The sequence below is a fragment of the Miscanthus floridulus genome, chromosome 3 (genome assembly GCF_019320115.1).
Source record: "Miscanthus floridulus cultivar M001 chromosome 3, ASM1932011v1, whole genome shotgun sequence".
NCBI lineage: Eukaryota > Viridiplantae > Streptophyta > Magnoliopsida > Poales > Poaceae > Miscanthus > Miscanthus floridulus.
In genome coordinates, this window is record NC_089582.1 from 123,884,514 (window position 1) to 123,908,109 (window position 23,596).

The window sequence follows — 23,596 nt, forward strand, 5'->3', positions numbered from 1 at the left end:
CGTAGAACTAATAACAGTCTAATTCAGCAACTTTTAAGCATCAACTATGATAAAAGCACGCATTATAGGTTCAACAAGATTAAGCATACCTACTTACCTTTAGGAGCATTCTAATCATCCAAACAAGACCTGATCACCACACCAGCTATAAATATTGAATTTTACTGAAGGGTGTGCCTTTAAAAGGCTAGGGAGTTCCATGTATGCACTGCAACTTCGTCTTCGTGAGACATTTCTAGACAAGTTCAAAGTCACGCTTTGAAGCAGTGCAGCACATCTCAATAATACTTTCAATAAGCCAACTTCGTGATCTTCTCCATTGAAGCCATCGATTTTTACTTCTTTAAGAACAGTCAGTGATATAATTTGATCTTTCCAGTTGTTGGGCTGATCACAATGCCAATTTACATGGCATGCTTTTCTCTGCTTAGAAAAAGAAAATCAAGTTCAATGCATTATTGATTTTTGACACTAAGTTGCAATGTGAAGCAAGCAACCAGTACAAATTTAATAAATCAATAAAGAATGTGAGTAACTACCTGATATCGATTTAATTCCACCTTAAGTTTTTGCACAGAGGTACAGAATCGAAGTAGATCCAGCACCATTGCTCCATAAACATGCCCTCTTGGTACAATTTTCAGTTCTAAAACAGAGAGGTTTCTCACCTGACTTTGGGAAATCTCTTGCTCAAAGGTCACGGCCATACCATCCGAAAAATTCTGTGGCAATTTGGAAGCGAGCCTTCAAATATGATATAAAATCAACTATAGTCAGGACAGAAAGGAATTAAACAGGAAGAGACGCACTTGCTCTGCCCCTATGCGCAGCAAGAGGGTGTTGCCGTGAGCGCGGTGCTGTGGCTGCAAACAAGTATCTTCCCTGCTGTCGGTCTGTTGTGTCTGCACAAAGTGCCCCAGCGTCTTTAATTGCAGGCTCCACACGCGCCATATCCCTCCAAACGTGGACCAAGATCCGAAATACCATGAGTGATCATCCACCAGTGGTGCTGACAACGATAAGCTGAACTCATCGCTGATACCCTGAATGGAGCTAAATGTCAATTTCTTAAGTACAAGGGCCACGATGTCGACCCGCCGAAGGCCGAAGGTGTGCGGGGGCAGAGACATATAGCTCCTAGAGTGACGTCGAGTGGACTTGATAGAGTCGTACTGCCAACTGGAAAGACGAAGCTTGCGTAGGCAGGGGCAACGGGGCAGCAGGTCACCCAGGGCCATGTGGCAGGAACCGAAGGAGAGGCTCTCAAGCGCTGTTAAATCTCCAGCCGGTGGCAGCCTCAAACGTGGATCAAAATGCAGACTTAACGAAGCTGTGCGGTCGAAGCAAGGCAGGTCTACGGCATCCGCGTCGCTGCAGCCGTCCGCATGGATGTCGACAGAAAGCTCTGCCGGCGCAAGCGGCGCCGCGGCGCCGAGCAACGAGGAAATGCGATCCGGTGTGAGCATGTGGTGGACGGGGATAGAGATGCGGAGAGAACCCGCTGGGCGGGCGATCTGGCCGAGCGCTGCGTGGAGCTGTTCAGGCGTGATCTCGTGGAAGATGAGCTGAGGGGAGCGGGTCCAGAGACCGCGCCACCGGCGAGAGAGGAGGCTCGTGTTGGCTGCGGCGCGGGCGCAGCCGAGGCCTGCGAGGATCTGGAGCAGGAGGTCGTCGGGGAGGGCGCTGATGTGGTCGGCGTCGTCGGCACGGCGCCGGAGCCGCCGGGTGCTGCGACGGAGAAGCCCCACGCGGCAGCAATCGCGATCCAACTGCCATTTGCGGCACTCGCCGCACGCACCCCGCGCGGCCATCTCCGAGCAGATCGGGTGGCGGCGGCGGTACCCTCGATGCTCACGTGGTGAGCGGTGACGGGCATTGGTTTTTTAGGCTTTTACATGGCATTAAGGTGATCCTAGATAGGTGCCACTGCTTTATTTATTTATTTATTTATTTATGGTCTTACACGTCATTTTTGTTTGTTTTTCGCTGTTATAGGTGGGACTGGCCTGTGAAATTGTCTATATTGCCTTTAAATGGTAGAGATCGACTACGATTCACCGCCACGTTAGTTTTCTTGTCTCTCGGTCTCTTCTGCTCATCCTCCTCTAGCCGCGGCATAAAGACGAGGGGCGTTACGGCGCCGCGCCTCCGCCTACTGGGCCCGGCGGCCGCGCCCCGGGAGGAGAGCGTAGAGGAGGCCCTGACGGCGAGGATGGCGAGCGCGGCGAGCTCCTCACGGCAAAACCCGCGGCGACGCACCACCGGCTCCACCATCTGACGCCCCTCCGCTGCTTGGATCTGGCGCGCTGCCATCAAGTTTCTGAAAGTGGGGTTTTGTTCACTTTGCATTTCTAATTTTTCTACAAAGGGTCTGTAGGTAATTCATATGACTTATAGTTACTCTGGATACTTACAACATAAACTGAAATATGTCATTTCTTCAAAAACGTATCAAGATACGGTCTGACAAATTGTATAAGAAATACTGAGCATGAATTTATTCATCATCTTTTTTTTGCCTTCATAAAAATGATACTGCAATTGTCAACAACAACAATAAAAGTGTTAATTGTCGCATAAATTAATTAATCAGGATAACTACTAAATTGCTAATGAAGTTCTAATCCTCTTTTACAACCCCACATGAAAGTCCGTGTGAGGACTCCACTGACTGGTTCCAGAAAAGTTTGGTGCTTAAGGGAGATAATTGAACTGTGTTATTTGCCAAGCACTCGTGCTATATTGTTATTAGTTTTTTTTTACATTGGTTTTTCTTATTGGTATATACTATTCAAAACCATTCAGGTTATACATTGGAGGGTTCATAAAGAAGAATGTAAAAGGTTTGCAGAACAAATGAGGCGCATCGATGTGCTGAGCCAGTTTCCTTTCACCTTCTTGGAACCTCCTGCTCTGGTACTTCTCTGTACCCATTGTTTTCCTTCCAGCTAAGATTTCCTGGGTTGCTATTATCTCCCTGGAAATGACATGGTGGAACCTACTATAAATTTCAGTGCCTTGCGTCCAAAACTACACTTTACCCACATGAACTGTCTAATTTTTTTCTATTTTTATTGTATATAAGTTAATTATTATATCAATTTTGATACAGATAAAAGACTTGTGCATTTATGCTTAATTATTCTCTAGTTCTCTCACAAGTTCTTCCTTTTTTTAGAACCATGAATTATCAAGTGCAAGGTGCTTATTTTTGCAATCAATCAAACTTCACCAGAAAGGACTCTGGAAATCAGAATGTATATGTGGCCGAGATGTTGCTCCTGTGAAGGACTTAAGGTTTTCTTTTTGTTGAAATCCTATCACTTCCTTGTTTTCAGTATAAAAGCAACGATTTGCAATGCTGTTGTGGAGGTTTTCCTCCTTATTTTGATTGAAAGTCCTCTGTAGATATCTTAATTTCAATTCCACACTCACAGCTTGTCTCCTTTTATGTCATCAAATTTGAACTAGAAACATGGTGCATTTTGCTTTGGCACCAGAAACATAGGCATATTCTTGTTTTCTACCTCAATTTTTTTAATCATTTTGCTAGTTTTGGCTCTGTATGAATCGATCTGAATAATCTTGATTCATGGCTACATGTTTGCTCTCTTCTTCACTTCATAGGATTTGCATATAATTTTTTTCTCGTTTATGTTAAGATCTCACTGTGTAGTGGAATCCTAAGCCAGGATAGTAACATGAAGAGAGGCAGAGGAAGACCAGAGTTGACTTGGGTAGAGGCAATATAAGGAGACTTGAAAGGATGGAATATACCCAAAGACTTAGCCTTAGATAGGAGTGCTTGGAAAACAGCTATTCACGTGCCTGAACCTTGATTGCTTCTGCTGGGTTTCAACTCTAGCCTATCCCAACTTGTTTGGGACTTAAAGGCTTTGTTGTTGTTGTTGTTGTTGTATGTTAAGATCTCACTGTCTGTTTGAGAGAAAAAAGTCTCACTGTCTGATTGTTCATGAAACAAACTATGGCATGGTTTTAGTTTATCTCTTATTTTAGTCTCAGCAAATCTTGTAATTCCTTTTGCTCTTTCTGCTATTATACAGCATAGAAGCTGAATGGAACTTGCAAAGCTCCCTCTGCCCTTGTACAGGTGCATCTCTAGCTTTGCTGTGGTGACTCGCAGTATGTTTATCTCATTGCATTATCCCGTTTTTGTAAATATCAGAGCCTAGAAATCCTGTGCCTTCAGTCCTGGCAAGCTGGGAAGACTATTATGAGTGGAGATCCCTTCCCCTGCATTCACCTGTTGCTGTTTTACTTCATTGGGTATGTACATTGCAACATGTTATGGACATAGCTTTTAACTCTATAGTTGCCTGAGGTTCAATTTTGCAGCCACTTAGTCTATATCATTGCATTCAACTCTCTCGGCAAACTCCAAGAGATGGTGGCCAGGACACCCTGTGCATTCACTATTTAGGTAACACCATTTCATCTTTTATGTCGGGGAACTCGTGTTTTTCAGCATCAGTGGATGACTCTTCTCCTTTTTCTTGTGTATTGCTATTAATGGTAGGAAAAATACTCTCAAACTGACCTGGAGGAAAATAGGTGATATCTAACAAAAAAGGAAAATGCAAATCCAGATGTAGCCTATTTGTCAGGAACTTATAGGATTTTTGCTCTATGGTAGGACTGGTTATGGATGCTTACTGTTCTTCCACAGTTTTGAAGTGCAATTACAGTTGTACACATCATTTTCTGCATTTTTTTAGACAACCATTCGAAAAGTCAAACTTCTTCGTCCCTGCTGAATTCCACTGGAGAAACAAGCCTCTGTTGTGGCCACAATTGATTAGCAAGTGGTGAAGCTTGTATTTTTATTGCTTATTAGGCACAAGGGTGATCTGTATGCACTTAACAACAAATCATGTGTTAGTCATGGCACCGTTGACCAGTTTTACTGTAAACCATCACAGGAGATAGTCAAATTTATCCAGTGAAATATCCTTTTCTGATTACTTTGATTTGAAGCTAGTTGATTATGATAGCATCTACTGATTTTTGCTATCTTCATTTCCACTTGCAACTTAAATGTCTAAAAGGGCCTGAGAAGGAGCTACTTCAGCTTGTAGCGTTTGGGGAACTACGTGCATTATTTCCAGGTGTCCAGATTCACATTGAGCTTGTGGGACCAGAAGTTCCCCAGTCTAGGTAAGCAACACAAGCCGGTTTTTGTTTTGGTCCTATACTCCTATGATATAGGAGAAGCTTAGTGTGCAATTTGGTGTTTCCTTTTATTTGTCTGACATTCTTAGTTTGGTATTTGCCTTACAATTTGATGACAATACCTTTCCCATTTTATATCTTTGAATTAAAATATTTTTTTAAAGTAATTTGTATCTTGATAAGCTGAGTAGTGTTTTTTTACCAAACACGCAGGAGAGCTGTGTATCATTATATTAAGAAGAAAAAGGGGAAGAACCCTTACAAACCACACACTCACATTCCCACAAAATGTTCTTTATCTCATCTTCTTATTTGTTTGTTGTGTGCTTTATTCAACAAGATCTACATTTTAAATTAGCTACTATATGCTCCTCAGTGATATATTGGTTTGAGTTTATGTTCTTTTCCCTGGTTCTGTAACTGGTATGGTACCTGTTCACAGGGATGGTGAGGTTGCAAACATTTCCAGATATGCATGTTGTTCTGATGAGAGCTGCTGTTGTAAATCTTCTATTGGTTCCAAAGACTTGAGCTGCACTGCAGTGACACTCAAACTGTGGAAAGGTTTCTATCATGAGAGATGCAGTGATATAATGAAGGTTCTCTCTACAACTACTCCTATTTTCTGAAATGATGTGAAGTTACCCCACCATATTATAGACCCAAGCATGCCATTGATTGTAAAGTTTAGAAACAATGATAATACTGACAAGCTTTCACATGCATCGCACACAGTTCTGTATTGACTGGTGCTGTGCATAGTTTTAGATCCAGTTAATTCTAGAAGTACTAAGTTATTTGCAGTCTTTTTCTTTTGTTGTATCTTGTATGTTCATTGTTCAACTCTCCAATAATCACTGGAATGTGTAGAACTCATTTCCTAGCAGGTCTATTTCTGATTTTCTTCTAATTTACAAACTAAAGTAAGAAAAGAAAAGAGCACCACTCACCCATGAGCCTGCCGCCGCTGCTTGCTGGTCCTACCAGAGCTACAGCTGGCTTGTGCGCTGAACCATAGACCCAGTGGCAGAGCATAGTGGAGGCGAAGCTGGGCTTCAGCCCCCCTTTGCCTGGCGTTGTCACACTCACATCTGCTACTTCTGCAGGCGGACAGCCACTATTGAAGTAGAAACATACGTCACATGACATGACCATTATTGAAGTAGAAAGTTTTTTAAATGTCACACATCAAAGCTAGCTAGTCCATGCATGAGTAAAGAAACCAGCAGTCCCTAGGTAGCTATGTCAGAAGCAACAGGAATTAGCCCCCGCCCCCTCCCCCTGTTCAAGGCCATGCTCTGCCACTGCATAGACCTAACTGCTATTCTTGCCAACGGATCTGGAGCGTGTTCTCCCATTTGTGACATGAGGATGTCTCTTGTTTGAAACTGATAAAAAATGATTCACTCACCAGATAATTTCAGTTGGCAGCTACTCTTTGAAATATTTTCCTCTTAATGCGGAAATACTACCTGCTAATACTTTTCCTCTTGGTAGGACTCAATTCCTCATCTTATTTTTGCCCCAAATGCTGGTGTGGCTGCATACCCTAGTTGGATGCCAACTATTGTGAGTATCTCTATTAGACATGTATATACTCGCTTACATTAACAACCTCATGTTTTCCTACAACAACTTCCTGTTGCGGTGAAAATGTTAGTGCCTGTGAGACGACATATGACACTGTTTGTTCCTACTTTACTAATATTATTTAACTAGTCAATTTGATTCTGAGGCATGCATGCAGAACATAAATTTGCACAATGGATTGAAATCTTTTGCATCTGTATTCTGTAACCCAGCAATTTCCGTCAACCATATTACTCATATTTTATTGAAGCACAATTTCTGAGGCATGCATGCAGAACATATTGTTACATTGACATTATATTGAGAATTCATTATGCTGCTGCATCGTACCAGATCATATCATCTATTATTTTGCCTTAGCCTGCAATCAGCTTTACTTTTTGGTGCTCATTATCATTCGTATTTCATTTGACTTTAAGGAAATAATACGTCGGACTGGGATTCCTGCAATCTTTACGGACTTCTGTGAAGAAGCTGCACATTTAGCATCCTGCTGCATAAGCTCCATAACTGGTCAACCCCTTAAAATCCCAGTATGTGTTATACTTTGTCATTCTCGTTTCTTTCCAATTGTAGGCATTGAGAAAATCAAATACATCATCATGATCTATCATATCTTTTCCAGATCCAGGTCAATCCTTTCAGGCAGCCAGTTGCAGCAGATAACAGTGCATTATACCTACCATGTTATTCAAATTGCTTTGTTTTGGGGATGTAAAATTTCCCTGTGTCACCAGGAATTATTCAGAGATTGATTTGTTGATAAATGGCAATGCAACTTTCCAAAGAAGACAAGGGTGCCATTCCTAGAAGATGGGAGAAGGGGGGGGGGGGGGGGGGTTTCTTTTCTGAGAGATGATGGAATGGGGATTTGAATTTTGATTTATGTTGGGACATATGGAATTTGAGAAGACAAGCTGCACAAATCACGAGGAACATCGGAAGGGCTAGGAACACATCAACTGATTCTTGAAATATACTATTTTCGTAATTGGAAGATGCAGTACATGTTTTCTTTGGTGGAGCTGCACATTATCTAATTTTGTTGCTCACAGCAAAAGACGTAGACCAGTGTTCCGTGTCCATACCAGAATCATTCCAAAGTTAAAGGAAGTAAAATGCTTATTGTGTAGATTATGGAGAATATGTTCCATTTAATAGCAACAGAATCAAACTGCAAGTTTCTGGTCGCAACCCTTTCTCTCATCCATTTCCATTATTATCTACATGTAATCAAGCTATCATACATCATTATATCTACCACACAGCCCTATCTCAAACAAATGGGCAAGCACACACCACTCCAGAAAAAGTTAATGAGGCAAACCACAAATAATTCTATGCAACATAATGTATGTATTTGTATGTGTTTGCTATGTTCAGCGTTGGGGTGAAATCTGGCTGAACACCTGCTTCTGCATCCTGGTTTTGTGCCCTTTTCTCGCATTTTCATCGGCAATGAGAATATCATCTATCCATGACACTATATTATGAGCCAAACTTTCCAGCACCCTTGAGTAGCTCTCCAGTATTGCTTGTCCATTGTCCTGTGAGAAGGTAAGATGCAAGAATGTTACTTATATTGCATCACCGTTCTTGAACGCAAAATCTGTCTATTTTGGTTCTGATCTAATGTGATTATCAAAACAGTTAGTACATTTAATTCTTTTTGCGTAAGCATCAACTAGTATGCTTATATATTTCATGGTGAACAAGTTTTCTGGTAACAGGGGAAATGCAGATAAACATGGAATAACTTGAAATTTTCCTGTTTCTTTTATATTAACCATTACCTTGTTGTACTGAATCTTGCTTGTATCCAGGGTAGTCTGCGACAGGCCTGGGAACCTCTGCTTCAAGCACAGGAGTAAGCTTCTGGCCCTACTGGCAAGGATCAGATTCTTGTCTCCATCAGCATTCAGCTCGGTAACATTCTCCCATTTGGACACCACATGTGTTGTGCTTGCTTTTCTTCGCCACACGTACATAGCGGCTTCAACACGGTCTGCAATCTCAAGTGACTCATGTTCTGAGCTCAAATTGAGGAAGTTGAGGAGATGCTCTGGAGAGAACTGATCCCCTGAAGACATATACCGGTAGATGGCATCGCCTACACCCGCCCTCCCACTCTGTGGGGTAACATAACATGTATCAAAAGGAAGTCTTTGGCTGGGAGGATCAGATTAAGCAACTGACATACCTTTGGAAGTGTCTCTAAGTATGATAACGGAACCTGCATTTCAGAGAGGATACTGCTGTTGATTTCCATGGCCATCTTGTGGATCTGGCTTGCTTGGTCTCTCTTCTGCTGCAGTTCACGGTGCATGCGATCAGATAGCCCAGAGTCTGGGACACATGGCTCAGGTAACCACCATTTGTCCTCACTTCGCTGGAATGATTTCTTGCTTTCATTGAAGGATTGGTTTCTCTGGTCTGCATACCAGAACTCTGGCTTGTGAAAGCTGTCCAATATACCCTACAGAAAGAAATTCAGTCATACATTACGGTACCAGAATGGATTGTTTGGAGAGGGTTATGTGAATCAAGACTCACGAGGAGCATGGTTTCTAGCTTTTCAAGCGCAGGAAGGTTCATCAGGATGTCTGATCTTGGTGAGGTTGCCATCACCTGTTGAAATCAAAAAATTGAATCTCAATCATGATGCCATGAGGATCGATGAAACACATCAAGATTTGAGATGAGTGATGATCTGATGGCATTACATCATGCGTGCTTCCATCAGGCATGGTCTGGACAGTGGGTGAGAATTCGACAATGTATTCACAAATGGAGAGGAGGCAATCCATCTCCCTGTTCCACACTGATCTCTTCTCAGGGGACAGTGGCTCCAACCTGTGGCAGGTCCCGAACACTGTTGCTGCAGTTAGAACAAGAAGAGAATTTGTTTCAAAAAAAAAAAAAAGAACAAGAAGAGAAGCCTGCATTATATCAAAGTGAGTTTAAAGGATGAATGCATGAGGAATTTCCATGGTTAGATACCATATAGGTTGGTGATGGAATTGGATATGGCCACAGCAGTGCAGACACCTTTGCCGCTCCCTGACATGTCCTCCCCAAGCAGCAACTTCGCGTACTTCTCCTTCATCAGCTCCATCTCTGAAAGAGAAGAGAAGCCATCATCAAGAACCAGAAAACACCACAAGGAACATCAACTAAACAGGTCTGCCATCCGTTACCTTCCTCCTCCATTGACTTCTCATCAATAACTTGCTGCATTTTCTTCATGCTCGGCCTGCTCACCGACGGCGAGAGGCGTGACGGTGCTACTGCCTTTGAAGACGCTGTACGGCTCGTGCTATGGCTGCGCACCTGTGGTGACGACACATGATTCTCCTGCTCGTCTCCACTGTCGGAGAAGGAGGCAACACGGAACAACGGGCGCGCATGGTCCCGGTCGTAGCTGTGGCTGTGGAAGCCCGGGAACCCTGAACCATCGCTCATTGCTGCTCTTGATCTTGCTGCTCGTCCAGGCCTGGTTCAGATGACCTGGAGGAGAGATGAACAGGACGAGAATGGTGATGAAAAGGGCCAAGAACAGAAGGGCTTGTATGTTGTCCTCTTGGTGATTTGGGTGAGTGAACTCCACGGTGCAACAATAATGCCTGCCTGGTGGCTTGCATAGACACAGGGCGTTTCAAGGATGTTAAGTATATGGCATGTGAGCCATTTGCCCCCACAATAAGGACATTTTGATTGCGTTGGTGGTTGGAGTGTGGTCGTGCAAGTTCATGGCTGATGTCGTCAACAGTGAGGAAGGTACACGAAAATGGTAAGGCTTGGTGGTAAAATTAGCACTGACTTTATTACATTCCCACCGAAATTTCAGTTGCAACTTTACATGACTCGCTGATATGTGCTCTGGCCGTTGGTCGACACAAGGATATGCACACCACACATTCTCTCTGCGTCTCAGGTAAAATAAAATACAGTTAGCAGAATAAAAATAAAATAAAATCCAGTCAGATACAGTATCTTTTTTCCTTTCGAAATGTCTACTAGTTAAAATTGCATGGAATTTCATCCCATGGTGGCATGGTGGACCGATGTACGGTTGGAGGGAGGTGCATGCATTCATTCGCTCCTGCTTGGGCACTTAACAGATTTTGTAGGTAGGTGATCATTTAGTCTTCACCCCCCCCCCCCCCCCCCCCCCCCCCCCACTCTTAATTTCCTCGTTTCCAGCTCATGAAGGCCGTGACACTGTCTAATCAGCATGCCTACCCTTCAATATTTTTCCTTCTCTGCATTTCACTAGCTACTAATCATGCAATCAAAAGATAGCGTATCATGTTTCCATCTTCTATATTAGTAGTACTAGTTCTTCGGGCGCGCCCATGCGCGCGGGCCAAAAGATATAATCAAAGTTTGCCTGTAGGTTGATTTGAGAAAAATCCGAGGAGGTTTTCGCAAAAAATGATGAGAGGGTTTGTGGAGCGTGGGTTGATTTTCGACAAAGATAAGGTTTTTTTTGAAAAAAAAACCTGGAGGCTATCTGTTCTGGACCGCGGGTTGATTTCAAAATAATCTGAGGTGTTTTTTGCAAAATATCCTTAGAGGGACTCTGGAGCGCGGGTTGATTTCCGGAAAAAAAAGAAGAGTTTTTTTGAAAAATGACCGCGGCTCATCCGATATAGGCCGTCCGCGCGGCCGATCGAACGGCCACGAAAAGCAGACAACGTGGCACGCTGGGTGGCCGGCTACTCTTTACGCTTTCTTGTCTTTAGATGTCTTTTTGAAACCTATTGTATCTCTCATTATTATGTAACCGATGCTTAGACTATAGTAGGCCAGCTTAATGAATATTAGCTTGTGGGGCGGGCGAACGGTCCTGTTAAACATGTTTAGGAACAGGAAGGGAAAGGTGATGCAATCCATACTGCCAGGTTCATTAGTTCAGACTTCTACGCAAAGCGACGTACAGTATTATATAACTTCGTGCCTGCCATGATCGTGCACCTCGAAGAACTTTCTTTACAAAATTAGGCCACGGAGAACTTTGGAGAATATGGAAGTGGCTGGCCAGTACGAGGCGACTAGCTGTAGAAGCTGTAGCACTCTCTATTGGGCCATGGAGACCGGAGATGATTATCCACGTCAACCATACTGTGTAATTAAAAAAAAAGATAAGGATGGCAATGGCATATGCTGAGGTAACTCATTTCCTCTTTGTTATTCCCTCTTTTTCACTATGTTCGTGTATGACCTTGACATAATACCTATGTTGCGGAATCTCCAGTCTCTATGTCTATTTTTTTATATTATAAGTGTTTTATATTATTGTATACTATATATAGTAAGAAAAAGAGAAAAAAACGTATGTTCAGGCTTTTGTTTGGAAAATGCATCTCGGCCCGGCCGAACCCATGTGGAGGGGCCAGGAATCGGCCCATTAAGAACAGGCCCTTATATGGATGGTATTAGACCATGACCGGACTCATATTGGACCCTGAGAGAGCCGTGAAGTGGGCCCATTACATCTTTTAGCCTGGCCCGCCTTTGGCTACCGCACACGGCACACCGCAGTCCGCAGTACCGCGTGTTCGCCATCTGTTGTTGATACATCTTCGCTGCATTCAGCCATGTGGTGACTTCTGTCCCATCTACTGTGACTTCTGAGACTCCATATCCATCTCGGCCATCCAGTAATCACAATATATATACTTAAGCTAAACCTCACTAGATGATTTTTTCCTTCATGCAAGGTGTCCACATCATTCCCCACTAAATAACTCCACTAAATATTCTATCTCTTCATGTAAGGTGTCCACGTCATTTTCCACTAAGTCCATGCCACCCCTTATTAACTACAAAAAATATTCATGTCATGTCTATCATGTGCAATACTTTTAATCTTTAGTCTATTAACATACAAGTCATCTACATATGCTATTTGTTTTATCACATATTCCTCAGTAATATAATCAAATATTCTATTGGTTTTTCTTCTATTAGCTTACCTGTTTTTTTACCAAATCAGATACAATAAAATGAAATGCAAGTTAAATTCATATATATACACAATATACATAATACTATATAGTAATATTATGTATATAACAGATTTATTTCTAAGAAAAACCCACGACAACATGTGGAGTATGCTTCTATTTTTCTTTTATCTATGTTTCTCCTTTTATTACCGTCATTCATTCTCCTTTCTCCTTTTGCCGTCATTCATTTGTCAACAAGTATCATGAATAGGTTGTCAACAAGTCTGCTGGAACTATGCACAAAGTTTCCTTCATTTTATTTACTTCTCCATCCTAAAATAAATGCATATACCATATTTCAAGAAGTCAATTAATTTTAAATTTATTAAATTTATAGAAAATAATACCGATATTTATATTTCTAAATAAGTTTATATTATAAAAATGTATGACATGATTAACAACCTAATGATACTTATTTAGTATCATAAATATATTTTTAACTTAAGATTGATTGATTCATCAAAAAGCGAGGTATACATGGACTGAAAAGGCCATTGTATCAACCCTAGTCATATAATTGTACTAAGAGCGTCTTCAACAATATAAGCTAACACTAGCTCTAGTCTGATAAATATGAATGAGAGAAATACTACAACATGCAGTCCTGAACATCATTCACGCTCTGTGAAATGGATGTATCATGAAATGTGCGAGACTATCTAGTTTATTTTGTTTTTTTGCACTATTTAGTAACTAAAAAATTAATTCAGCTAGCTCTAAGCTAGATCAAAGAAGATGTCTAAGAGCATCTCTAATAGTTTTCCAAAAAAAAATAATTGGTAATCAATGCGTTTTAGAAGTGGCTAAAAAAGTTCGGAACATATTTGTTGGGTTCTTTCAATCGTTTCAAAAACCTAGCTTCTAAAATATAGAAGATAATTTTGCATCAGAAATTCCAAACTATTTCTTCTAAAATATAGAAGACATCATGTTGTGTGAGATGGATGTATTGTGAAATGTGTAAGACTATCTCTTAAGTTTATGTTAGTATTTTAATTTTTTATACTATTTAATGACAAAAAAATGACTCAGTTAGCTCTAGATATCATTGAAGACGTCTAACAGTGGGAGTGTAGAGAGTAGAAAGACGTGAAGTTGAACGGTGGGCAGCAAACACAGGTACGCACAGCCACGTGGCGGTCCGGCAGGACGCAGGACCGACCCTCCTAACCTACCCTTCCCACCGTCCTCTTGAGTTTCGACTCGTAGTAGTAGTTGCAGCCACTGGTCTTGCGAGCTGCCACCTATTTACCTTGACGCGAAGAAAAGTACGGAGTACCTGGAAAGCTGGGAGACAGGGAGCTCTGCGGGGCTTGCCGCCGCGACTATCCCCTGCCTCGCCTCGCCTCGCCTCGCCACGCCTGCACCTATTTCCCTCTTCCCGTGATCCCGTCTCATCAGATGCCTCCCTTCCTGCAGCTTCAATTTCAGGGTGGTGAGATTCTCCTTCCCCTCGCTCCATTTCCGCCGGTTGATTACTGTCTTCGGCTGTTTAATCGACTTGCTTGATGTCCCATGCTTCGGGACTTGGGAATCGGGAGGTAAAAGTTCTACTCCAGTAATTCGTTGCTGAGGGGCGGAACAGGGGTGTCGCTTGGTCAAGGAGTACGGTGCCTGCAAGAGCCCGTCTTCTTTTTTCCCCTCAGCAAAATTAGTATCAGTTCTTGGTCTTGACTCTTTTCAGGTAGCTGCCTGCTAGTGCTACGTGCTAGGCTCCCCTTTGCTTTGCAGGTGCCTCAAGGGACAAAACACATAGATTAATTACTGAGATACTTTCCTTCCAAAAGCTCATTCCAATCGTTTAGAAGTACCCTTGAATTGATTGACCTGTCAGGCAGTCCATTGCTACACTACATTCGTCATTTTCTTGTTTCTGTGATTTCCTCTTAATTGTTTCTGTGATACCGAGAATATTCAGCCTTCCCTTCTACACTGTTATGGACTTATGGTTATGGTATTCCGTATTCTGCCTCAACTAGTTTACCTGACCTTCAATGAAATCCACAAACACAATCTTCTCACTGCTCCACAATGGCAACAAAACGTTTCTTTGAAATCTGTCTGAATAACACAAACCCTTTTTTTTTTCTTTTCCTTCTGTGTTTTCAGCTTATCCGATAGTCAGTACCGCAACAGCGATTTCTGAAGGTCGACTAATGTGATGTCAATCGCGTGCTGCTTGCCTGTCGTCGAGTGCGTGTACTGCCTGGCGTGTGCGCGGTGGGTGTGGCAGCGCTGCCTCCACTACGGAGGCTACGACAGTGAGACCTGGGGTGTTGCAACGGCTGAAGAGTTTGAGCCTGTGCCACGGTTGTGTCGGATCATCCTCTCGGTCTATGAGGATGACCTTGAGAACCCCCAATGGGCTCCTCCAGGTGGTTATGGCATGGAGCCACGTTGGGTGGTGCACCGGAGGACGTATGAAGACACTCATGGTCATGCACCAACGTACCTTCTGTATGTTGATCACCAACATTCAGATGTCGTGCTTGCTGTTCGGGGAATGGACATGATGAAGGAGAGTGACTATGCTGTCCTTCTGGATAACAAGCTTGGGCAGAGGAGGTTCGATGGTGGCTACGTGCACAATGGCTTGCTTAAGGCTGCCGAGTGGGTTTTCGATGCTGAGTGTGATGTTCTAAAGGACCTTCTGGAGAGGAATCCTGGTTATACGCTCACATTTGCTGGGCATTCTCTTGGCTCTGGTGTGGTGTCAATGCTAGCTTTGCTGGCAGTGCACAATAGGGAGCTGCTCGGTGGTATAGACAGGAAGAGGATACGTTGTTTTGCAATGGCACCAGCCCGATGTATGTCACTCAATTTGGCTGTCCGTTATGCGGATGTCATCAATGCAGTTATTCTTCAGGTAAGGTTCCATCACTAGTTAATTACCAAAACAGTGTCATTATGTTACTAGTTTTACAAGTGTTTGGCCATTAAATTGGTAATCACTTGTAATTCAGTTATGCTGTTGCCACTTCAGAGCCTAAATTAATTCCCCTTTCATTCAATTTCAAATTTCTTCACAACCAATGATGCTTATATCAAAGCTATATGATGATCTTTCGTGGAGCACTGGCAACACAGTGTTATTGGCAATTTCCTCTATCATTACTTGGATCAAGAATCCAGCTGAAATATGCTGTTAAATCTTTCTGATGGTCCTATCTGGTGAACCAGGATGATTTTTTGCCTCGCACAGACATTCCTTTGGAAGACATCTTCAAGTCACTCTTCTGGTAATGTAACTTAACTCTAATGTATCACCAACATGATAATGCATATCTGTAGGGATTTATGGTCTCTGATTATTTTCAGGGTACCTGATGTAGTCCTCTTTGTACAGCTTACCATGCCTTCTATGTGGAAGGTGCCTAATAGACACCTGTATACCTGAAAGTGTGATGTTGAGAGATCCAAGGCGCCTCTATGCACCTGGTAGGCTTTACCACATTGTTGACAGGAAACCTTTCAGGTATGAATTTGCCTTTATATTTTTTTTCCTGAAAAAAGCATTTAAGTAATGCTTGCTATTTCAACAGAACTGGATGCTATGGTCAAAATAATAAAATATGGAGATCTGCCATTGTTAATCTGTAGCTATGTCGTTGTGACTTGTGATGATCCATTTGATAGTTCACCAATTTGTTGTGTGCAGATTTTCATGCTAATGCAAAGTAGGTTTCAATTCATTTTTGTAACTCACATAATGCAATGAGCAATATCTACAGGATAAACTTCTTGAAAAAAATAGTTATTTCGCTTTTCATCTTTGATACATAGTTCAGAAATTTTATTGAAACAATTCCTGATTGCTGCAGATGTGGAAGATACCCCCCTCTTGTGAGAACAGCAGTTCCGGTGGATGGGAGATTTGAACGCATTGTTCTCTCTTGCAACGCAACATCTGATCATGCTATTATATGGATCGAAAGAGAGACCCAAAGGGCATTAGATGTAAGTTTGCATTTTGTCATCGAAATTGACTTGTTTCCCTTTGAAATGCTTGTTAGTATCATTCGCCTATGGTAATGAACTACAAGTCTGTAACACCTGCCTAAAACTGCTTCACAAATCACAATAGTCCAGGTGAGAAGTTTTTAGACCTTTCCTTTTTCACTCTCAAACTACGGAGGATTTTTTTTCCTTTTTTGGCTGTGACACTTTCCGCATCAGCCTGTTTGGTGAGTAAAAGTGCATAAACGGGATGCAAATTAACAGCTCTTATCATTTCAGTTATTGCTGGAGAGTGAGAAAACCATGCAAGCACCTGAGGTTCAAAGGATGGGCGATGAGATCACTGCTACAAGAGATCACGACGAGGAGCAGCAGGAGGCGCTGAGACGTGCGATCACACTAGGTGTTGCTGATGTAAAAATGCCATCAGCATATGGTACGTTCGATGAGAATCCTACTTCTGAAGCAACTGAGGCCCCACTGCTATCAGACAGCGGAAGGCGCAGGGCAGTATGGGAGGAGTGGATCGCAAGGATCTTCGAGAAGGATGAATCTGGGCAAATAGTTCCACGGAGATGATCATGGCGACAGCTCAAGGCATGCTTGATGCGTTGCTAAAAAAAAAAAGCATGCTTGATGCGTCGGTTTCTTGATGCTGTTTTCCACTCTGTTTCAAGCCTTATTTTGAAACTTTGAAACGGTGATGGAAGGGGAAGTAGGAGTTAGGGATTAGAGGAGCAGGTATTTTAGGGGTGAAGTAGTGTATAGCAATGAATAATTTGCCCTCTCGCTAATAAAAATGTGGCTGCCTATTGTACTTCCACATCAATAATTTGGTAGTCTTACACTGACAAATATGGATTTGCAGAGTTGTAACTAGTATATATCATTGGATAAGATAGTGTACAATCTTGGGCATACTTAGGCCATGTTTAGTTCTCCAAATTCCAGAATTTGGCACTATGCAAAAAGAAGATTCTTCATCACATTAAATTTGCGATACATGCATGGAGTACTAAATGTTGACGAAATCAAAAACTAATTACACAGTTTGGTTGTACTTTACGGGACGAACGTTTTGAGTCTAATTAGTCAACGATGGGACAATTACTACTAAATAAAAACAAAATGCTACAGTACTCAACAGTGCCGCTACAGTACCTGGGATTCTGGCGGCCCCGAATCCGGGGCCGAACTAAACGCGGCCTCACATACAAATTCGGCTCGTTCGAGATACATGCCCTGTGAAAACCAATGTCTGAAACACCAACCTTTTGCTAACCAGTGTATGTAGCATTACGAAGAAAGCAACAAACTAGTAGCTTGCTGTGTCAGCTTGCATTGCTTGGCCGTCCCGGCTTTGATTTGCTTGGGCAATTATATATTTTACGATTCCTGAGCTGAGTACCGTGTATAAATGAAGTTCTTTTGCAATTTGCATGGTCTTCCAACTACATATTCAGACAAGTCCCCGGTCAAAAGAGGACGAGCCGTAGCTCAGTTGGCTTGCTCGCGGTGGTTCAAGCGGCCGGTCCTGGGTTCGATTCCTGGAATCAGCCCAGGAGCCGAGCCGAGCCTCGGAGATTTATTCTCCGTTTATAGTTTCAGGTGATCTTCTGCGTCTGTGCGTGTGTGTGTGGAGATGTGTGTCTCGAAACAGATACTACCTCTGTACATAGAGAGGCTTAAAAAAAAAGTCCCCGGTCAAAAATCGGTAACAGTTCAAATTGCAGCTATTCTCTATAGCTCAGTTTTTTCTATTGGTGCAACAATTGGACGAATGGTCCAAAGCAGCCAGTCAGGATTGCCAGAAGTTTTCTAATCAACTGTTATTAATCACTAATTTAGTTGATTAATTAATCAACGTGGCATCCACCTGGTTACGTTAATCACGATGTGCTAGCCAGCCAGGAGTATGAGCAAGCTGCGTTGCTTGCGTCAGATGACGTCGCCCACGATCATCCCCCGGTGTCTCAAGTTGCCGCGCGTTGACCTTACCACAGTGGTCGCCAGAGCTTCTCCTTCCCTCCGAGGCGCTGCCGTGCCGACGTCGCCGCAGCCATGATGATCGCAACCGCGGCGCTGCCGTCCGCGTCCCGTTCGGTGGCGGCGCTCCTCGCGGGCGAAGGCGGGGTCCCCGCAGACGAGCTGCGGCGGCTGGAGCGGAAGCTCGACAGGGCGCGGGGCCTGGCAGCGGACGCCGAGGCGAAGGAGGGCCGCGACGCCGGCGCCAGGGCTTGGCTGCGCGATCTGCGGGACGCGCTCTACGTGCTCGGAGACTCTGTCGACGACTTCCGCCGCGCCGCCGCCCGGCGCCACCAGCAGGGCCGGAGATCGGTACGAGCGCTCTCCCTGCCTTCTCTTGGATCTCGTGATGCCGAGCAAATTTGGAACTTTTTTCAAAGTTTTTTATATATTAATTTGTTAGTCTTTTCTCAAAGTATTTTTGTGGGTTACTAATATCATCTACAATCTTCATGTGGACAGTTACGCCATTGGTTTACATTACCATCAAACATGGACAGAAACCAGTACAAGACTTTCAAAACCAGTATCAGTAGCCTCAATAAACAAATGGATGGTATTCTACAGAAAGGTTCCGAATTGGGACTTCAAGCAATCAACCAGGAAGGCCAAGGTGGGGGCTCTGAATTTTCTTGTGGGGTGGTGCTCGATGATGATACTCTGGGTGACATTCAAAATGTGAAAAATAAATTGATTGACGTATTGACAGAGAGGAAGAGTCCAAACAAAGTCATGATAATTGTTGGGGATAGTGGAATCGGAAAAACTACACTGGCAAGGAAAATTCATGACGATCATCGCACCAGAAATGCATTCACTATTGTTGTATGGGTGAGTGTTTTCAACGACTTGGATGGTATTGGATTACTCTCTGCGATTGTGAAGGCTGCTGGTGGAAATCCCAGTGGAGAAGAAAATAGGGTACAACTTGAGGCCATGTTGGCAGCCATTCTTAAAGGAAAGAGATTCTTTATGGTGCTTGATGATGTCCGCAGCCATCAAATTTATGAGAATTCCCTAGATGCTCACTTGCATGTCTGTGGTCATGGAAGCCGGATTTTGATCACCACTCGTGATGAGAGTATTTCGACACAGATGAAGGATGCTTACATCTACTGGGTTAAGAAATTGACTTTTCAGGATTGTTGGTCCTTGCTTTGCCGGGCTTCTTGTCTAGATGAGAGCCTACATGGCGACATTTTAAGGAATATCGGAATAGCGATTATCCAAAAATGTAACAAGCTTCCAATGGCTGTCAAGATTATAGGGTCTGTCCTAAGAACAAAAGAACCGACCCGTGAGGCCTGGCAGAGAGTGTATGAAAGCGAAGGATGGTCCTTCAGGGAGCTTCGAGACCATGTCCATGGCTTAACTGGGGCCATCTATTTGGGCTACCATGATTTGCCCTTGCATCTGAAGCAATGCTTTATTTATTTATCACTGTTCCCTGAAGGCTTTGTCATCAGGCAGCAGTTTGTCAGTCAACTGTGGATTTCGGAGGGTTTAAATGATGAAAGAGACAACTGTAGTCCTGAAAAGACTGCAGAGGAGTATTATAGAGAGTTGTTATCAAGGAACCTTCTGCAGCCTGAAATTGGGAATGATGACATAACAAGATGCACAATGCATGATCAAATTAGATCCTTTTTGCAGTTCTTTGTCAATGATAAAATTTTTACTGGCGAACTGAAGACTAACATCAATGGAAATTCCAGCGAAGGACTGCGACATGTGTGGATTAGAAGCAACCTACTAAAAACTACTGTGGAAGACATAGGAGCAGTGGAAAGCTTGAAGACAGTTATTCTATACAAAAACCCATTGGGGAATCGCAGCTTAGACAAGCTGTTTAAGGGGCTCAAATATTTGCAGGTGTTGGACCTTGGTGGTACTGAAATTAAGTATATTCCAAGGACATTAGAATCTCTATATCACCTTAGACTGCTAAATCTTTCACTAACTCGAATTACAGAGCTTCCAGAGTCCATCGAGTGCCTAACAAATCTACAGTTCTTGGGTCTTCGATACTGCAATTGGCTACATAATCTTCCAAATGGAATTGGTAAACTGCAATATTTGCGATATCTTGATCTTCGAGGAACCAACTTGTATCAGGTCCTACCAAGTTTGGTAAATCTGAAGCAGCTCTCCACGCTACATGGCTTCGTAGTAAACCGTAAATCCAAGCGTGAGGATGATCCAACTGGGTGGCCTTTGGAAGACCTAAAATCTCTAGATGCATTGAGAAGCCTGCAGATTCTGAGGTTGGAAAGAGTCTCAGATCCTTTGAGGGTGCAAGAAGCCATGCTGGAGAAGAAGTCACACCTCAAGGAACTTGAACTATGTTGTAGCAATGATGATAGACAGTCTGAAGTACAAGAAGAAGATGCTAAAACACTTAAGGACGTATTTGATTGCCTTTCTCCTCCACACTGCTTGAAATCTCTCAAAATAGTGAGCTATTATGGAAAAGTTTTCCCTGATTGGCTACCTAATCTCTCAAACCTCCAGCGCCTTGTTCTTACTGATTGCAAATTCTGTGAGCATCTTCCCAACCTGGGCCAGCTAACCGAACTCAAGTTCCTGACTATAACAGCCTGTTCCAAGTTAGTTACCATTAAGCAAGAGCAAACAGGTACCGGTCAGGCGTTTCCAAGGCTAGAGCAGTTGCACCTTCGAGACATGCCCAATCTTGAATCATGGATAGGATTTTCATCTGCTGATATGCCTTCCCTTGTGAAATTCCGTCTGGAGAATTGTCCTAAGCTGTGTAACCTGCCATCTGGAATCAAGAACTCGAAAGTCTTGACAAGCATGCAACTGCACCATATTGATAGCCTGCAAATCATTGAGGACTTGCCTGTGCTCAAAGAATTGGTTATCCAAGCCTGCAATGAACTTCAAAAAATCTCAAATATTCCATTACTTGAAGTTCTGATAGTCCTTGGTTGCTCTCGGTTGAAGGATGTCACTGAAGTCCACCTTAGTCATGTCCGCATTGTAGATAGAGAGATAAGAGAACTTCCAGATTGGGTTGCTACTAATGCATCCAAGCTGCAGACATTCACTATAGTTGGCAGAGCAGAATTGCTTGAAAGATTACTTCCCAATCATGAAGACTGGGAAATCATCCGTCACATAAGCAAAGTTTATGCAAACCTACCTGATGAATCTCCATTCTTCACCTACACAAAAAGCTCTGCTGATTTCCATGTCGATCAAAGAATCGGTGAACGAGGAAACCCATCTGCCCTGTTAGCAGCTGAGATTCCACACGAAGCGCTGAACATTTCACTTGATAATTCTGTTGTGAGAACCTCTCGAGTTGGTGTGCCCAGAGTACCACTCAGACGGATTTCCACGCTGAAGAGGGCCATAAGACACTACCTCGTTCCGTATCTTATTATGGCTGCCATTCTTATGCAAGTTCTGTCCTATTTGCTGCAGAATAGGACAAGCAGAGAGATTCGGCTTGTTCAGACCCTCTTCATTTTCTTCACAACAGTGTTCTTGCTGTTGCTTGTATTTCTTGAGTGAGGGGTCTCTCATATCAAACTGTGATCAGATGAAAAAGAAACCATAAATAAATTTCGAAATTGTAACATTCTTGGCAGAAGTGCATGTCCACTTTACGCAATTCTCAGCAGAATTGCACATCCACAAATAGTTTTTGAAACTGTATCATTCTCGGCAGAATTCTAAAGTTGCTGCTGCAGAGTGCTTAGGAGAAGACACATTTGTCAAGGTTCTAAAAACTAAGTGTGCTGTAATTCTAAAAAAAATGGATGTGCTGCATCAATGAAAGAAAAGAATATGTAAACATCATTTATTTTTTGCAAAATTCCCAGAACATAAGTTACTCAGCTTGATCGTCAGTTTGTTGCTTCAGTCTGCCGGTAATTTATGTGTATGTATATTTGCTGCAAAGATAAAGATAAATTGGTATTTGCACGTCTAGGAATGTTCAGAAAAGTTGCAGTCTGAATACTGAAGCTGTTGCCTGCAAATGAAGTAATGAATCATGAAAGCATGTTCTGCCAATGACGTGGTTTTGCCTTTCGTTCTGCTTGAGTTAGTTTGAATTGTATGATGCATTGATAGTTTATATGCACATCTCAATTTTAATGTTCCAGTGTATGAGACCTGACTTTGTATAAGGCATTATAAGTGTGAGTTACACTTGTATTAAATTACATCACAAATTTCCAGAAGCCGCATCTCGATCTCAAAAATGAAAATTGAGATCTTTATATCTTATATGTAAATTGAATTTAAAATTACGCATCCATGATACTGAATTAGATAATACAACTCATAACCTTTTGTTTGTTTATAAGCTGTGTATTAACCAAGTGCACATATTAAGAATTTTTATCACGTCACTAGAGAAATGATTAGCATCACGTCCAATTTCATACACCAACGAGCTAATATAAAGTTAATGAGAGTTATAGGCAATACAGTGATTACACTCATATTACATCGATGCCGTTCGACATGGATCCACAGTTTTTCTTTCAAAATTTGGAGCCACTTAGCTCTGATGTTTATGTTGAGTTTCATGTATCTACCAGTTTAAACTGAAGCTAAATTCATACTTCAAGGTGTATTTTTAGATGGGGACAGGCCGGGTGCTGGTGACATTTGTTGTAGGTTTCCAAAGTTAGAGTACAAGCTCATCATTGCATGAATAGCAACAAAAGGAGACAATTGAAATTAAAATTCATTTTTGGTTTACTATTTGAAAAGGAAATATGGGGAAAAGAATGCTAATGTGTACAAGCAATATCAAAGAATATATAAATACAGAGGACTCCGAA

At 42.5% G+C, this 23,596-nt stretch overlaps 5 protein-coding genes across 9 annotated transcripts; 3 read left to right on the forward strand and 2 right to left on the reverse strand.

Annotated features, from left to right (window-relative positions):
• Positions 1-73: 73 nt before the first annotated feature.
• On the reverse strand, positions 74-1,811 carry LOC136542314 (uncharacterized). Its single transcript, XM_066534687.1, has 3 exons — positions 810-1,811; positions 540-722; positions 74-423 (listed from the first exon to the last, which is right to left on the reverse strand). The coding sequence occupies exons 1-3, from the start codon at positions 1,809-1,811 to the stop codon at positions 115-117; spliced, it is 1,494 nt and encodes a 497-aa protein (XP_066390784.1). The 3' UTR covers positions 74-114.
• On the forward strand, positions 1,373-7,608 carry LOC136542318 (uncharacterized). Of its 2 annotated transcripts, none has more exons than XM_066534693.1 (12): positions 1,373-1,906; positions 1,996-2,326; positions 2,806-2,916; positions 3,179-3,297; positions 4,065-4,111; positions 4,187-4,287; positions 4,357-4,441; positions 5,067-5,175; positions 5,633-5,789; positions 6,688-6,759; positions 7,200-7,313; positions 7,406-7,608. In XM_066534693.1, exons 3-12 carry the CDS (start codon positions 2,857-2,859, stop codon positions 7,496-7,498), a joined length of 957 nt encoding a protein of 318 aa, XP_066390790.1. In that variant the 5' UTR covers positions 1,373-1,906; positions 1,996-2,326; positions 2,806-2,856; the 3' UTR covers positions 7,499-7,608. The 2 variants fall into 2 exon arrangements, with proteins under 2 accessions (XP_066390790.1, XP_066390791.1); XM_066534694.1 differs by having other exon boundaries at positions 1,749-1,858.
• Positions 7,609-8,157: 549 nt separating this feature from the next.
• LOC136542315 (rop guanine nucleotide exchange factor 3-like) lies at positions 8,158-10,871 on the reverse strand. 2 transcript variants are annotated; one of them, XM_066534689.1, is made up of 7 exons: positions 9,978-10,871; positions 9,781-9,897; positions 9,504-9,658; positions 9,334-9,408; positions 8,981-9,256; positions 8,574-8,909; positions 8,158-8,327 (listed from the first exon to the last, which is right to left on the reverse strand). In XM_066534689.1, the coding sequence occupies exons 1-7, from the start codon at positions 10,240-10,242 to the stop codon at positions 8,160-8,162; spliced, it is 1,392 nt and encodes a 463-aa protein (XP_066390786.1). In that variant the 5' UTR covers positions 10,243-10,871; the 3' UTR covers positions 8,158-8,159. The 2 variants fall into 2 exon arrangements, with proteins under 2 accessions (XP_066390786.1, XP_066390785.1); XM_066534688.1 differs by lacking the exon at positions 8,158-8,327 and having other exon boundaries at positions 8,344-8,909; positions 9,978-10,252.
• Positions 10,872-11,816: 945 nt separating this feature from the next.
• LOC136542316 (uncharacterized) lies at positions 11,817-17,669 on the forward strand. 3 transcript variants are annotated; one of them, XM_066534691.1, is made up of 6 exons: positions 11,817-11,951; positions 14,904-15,660; positions 15,975-16,033; positions 16,141-16,269; positions 16,616-16,751; positions 17,031-17,669. In XM_066534691.1, exons 2-6 carry the CDS (start codon positions 14,956-14,958, stop codon positions 17,328-17,330), a joined length of 1,329 nt encoding a protein of 442 aa, XP_066390788.1. In that variant the 5' UTR covers positions 11,817-11,951; positions 14,904-14,955; the 3' UTR covers positions 17,331-17,669. The 3 variants fall into 3 exon arrangements, with proteins under 3 accessions (XP_066390788.1, XP_066390789.1, XP_066390787.1); XM_066534692.1 differs by lacking the exon at positions 11,817-11,951 and adding an exon at positions 14,002-14,335; XM_066534690.1 differs by lacking the exon at positions 11,817-11,951 and adding an exon at positions 14,005-14,229.
• A 983-nt stretch (positions 17,670-18,652) lies between these two features.
• Positions 18,653-22,811, forward strand: LOC136542313 (putative disease resistance protein RGA3). Its single transcript, XM_066534686.1, has 2 exons — positions 18,653-19,088; positions 19,239-22,811. The coding sequence occupies exons 1-2, from the start codon at positions 18,813-18,815 to the stop codon at positions 22,311-22,313; spliced, it is 3,351 nt and encodes a 1,116-aa protein (XP_066390783.1). The 5' UTR covers positions 18,653-18,812; the 3' UTR covers positions 22,314-22,811.
• The last annotated feature ends 785 nt before the right edge of the window (positions 22,812-23,596 follow it).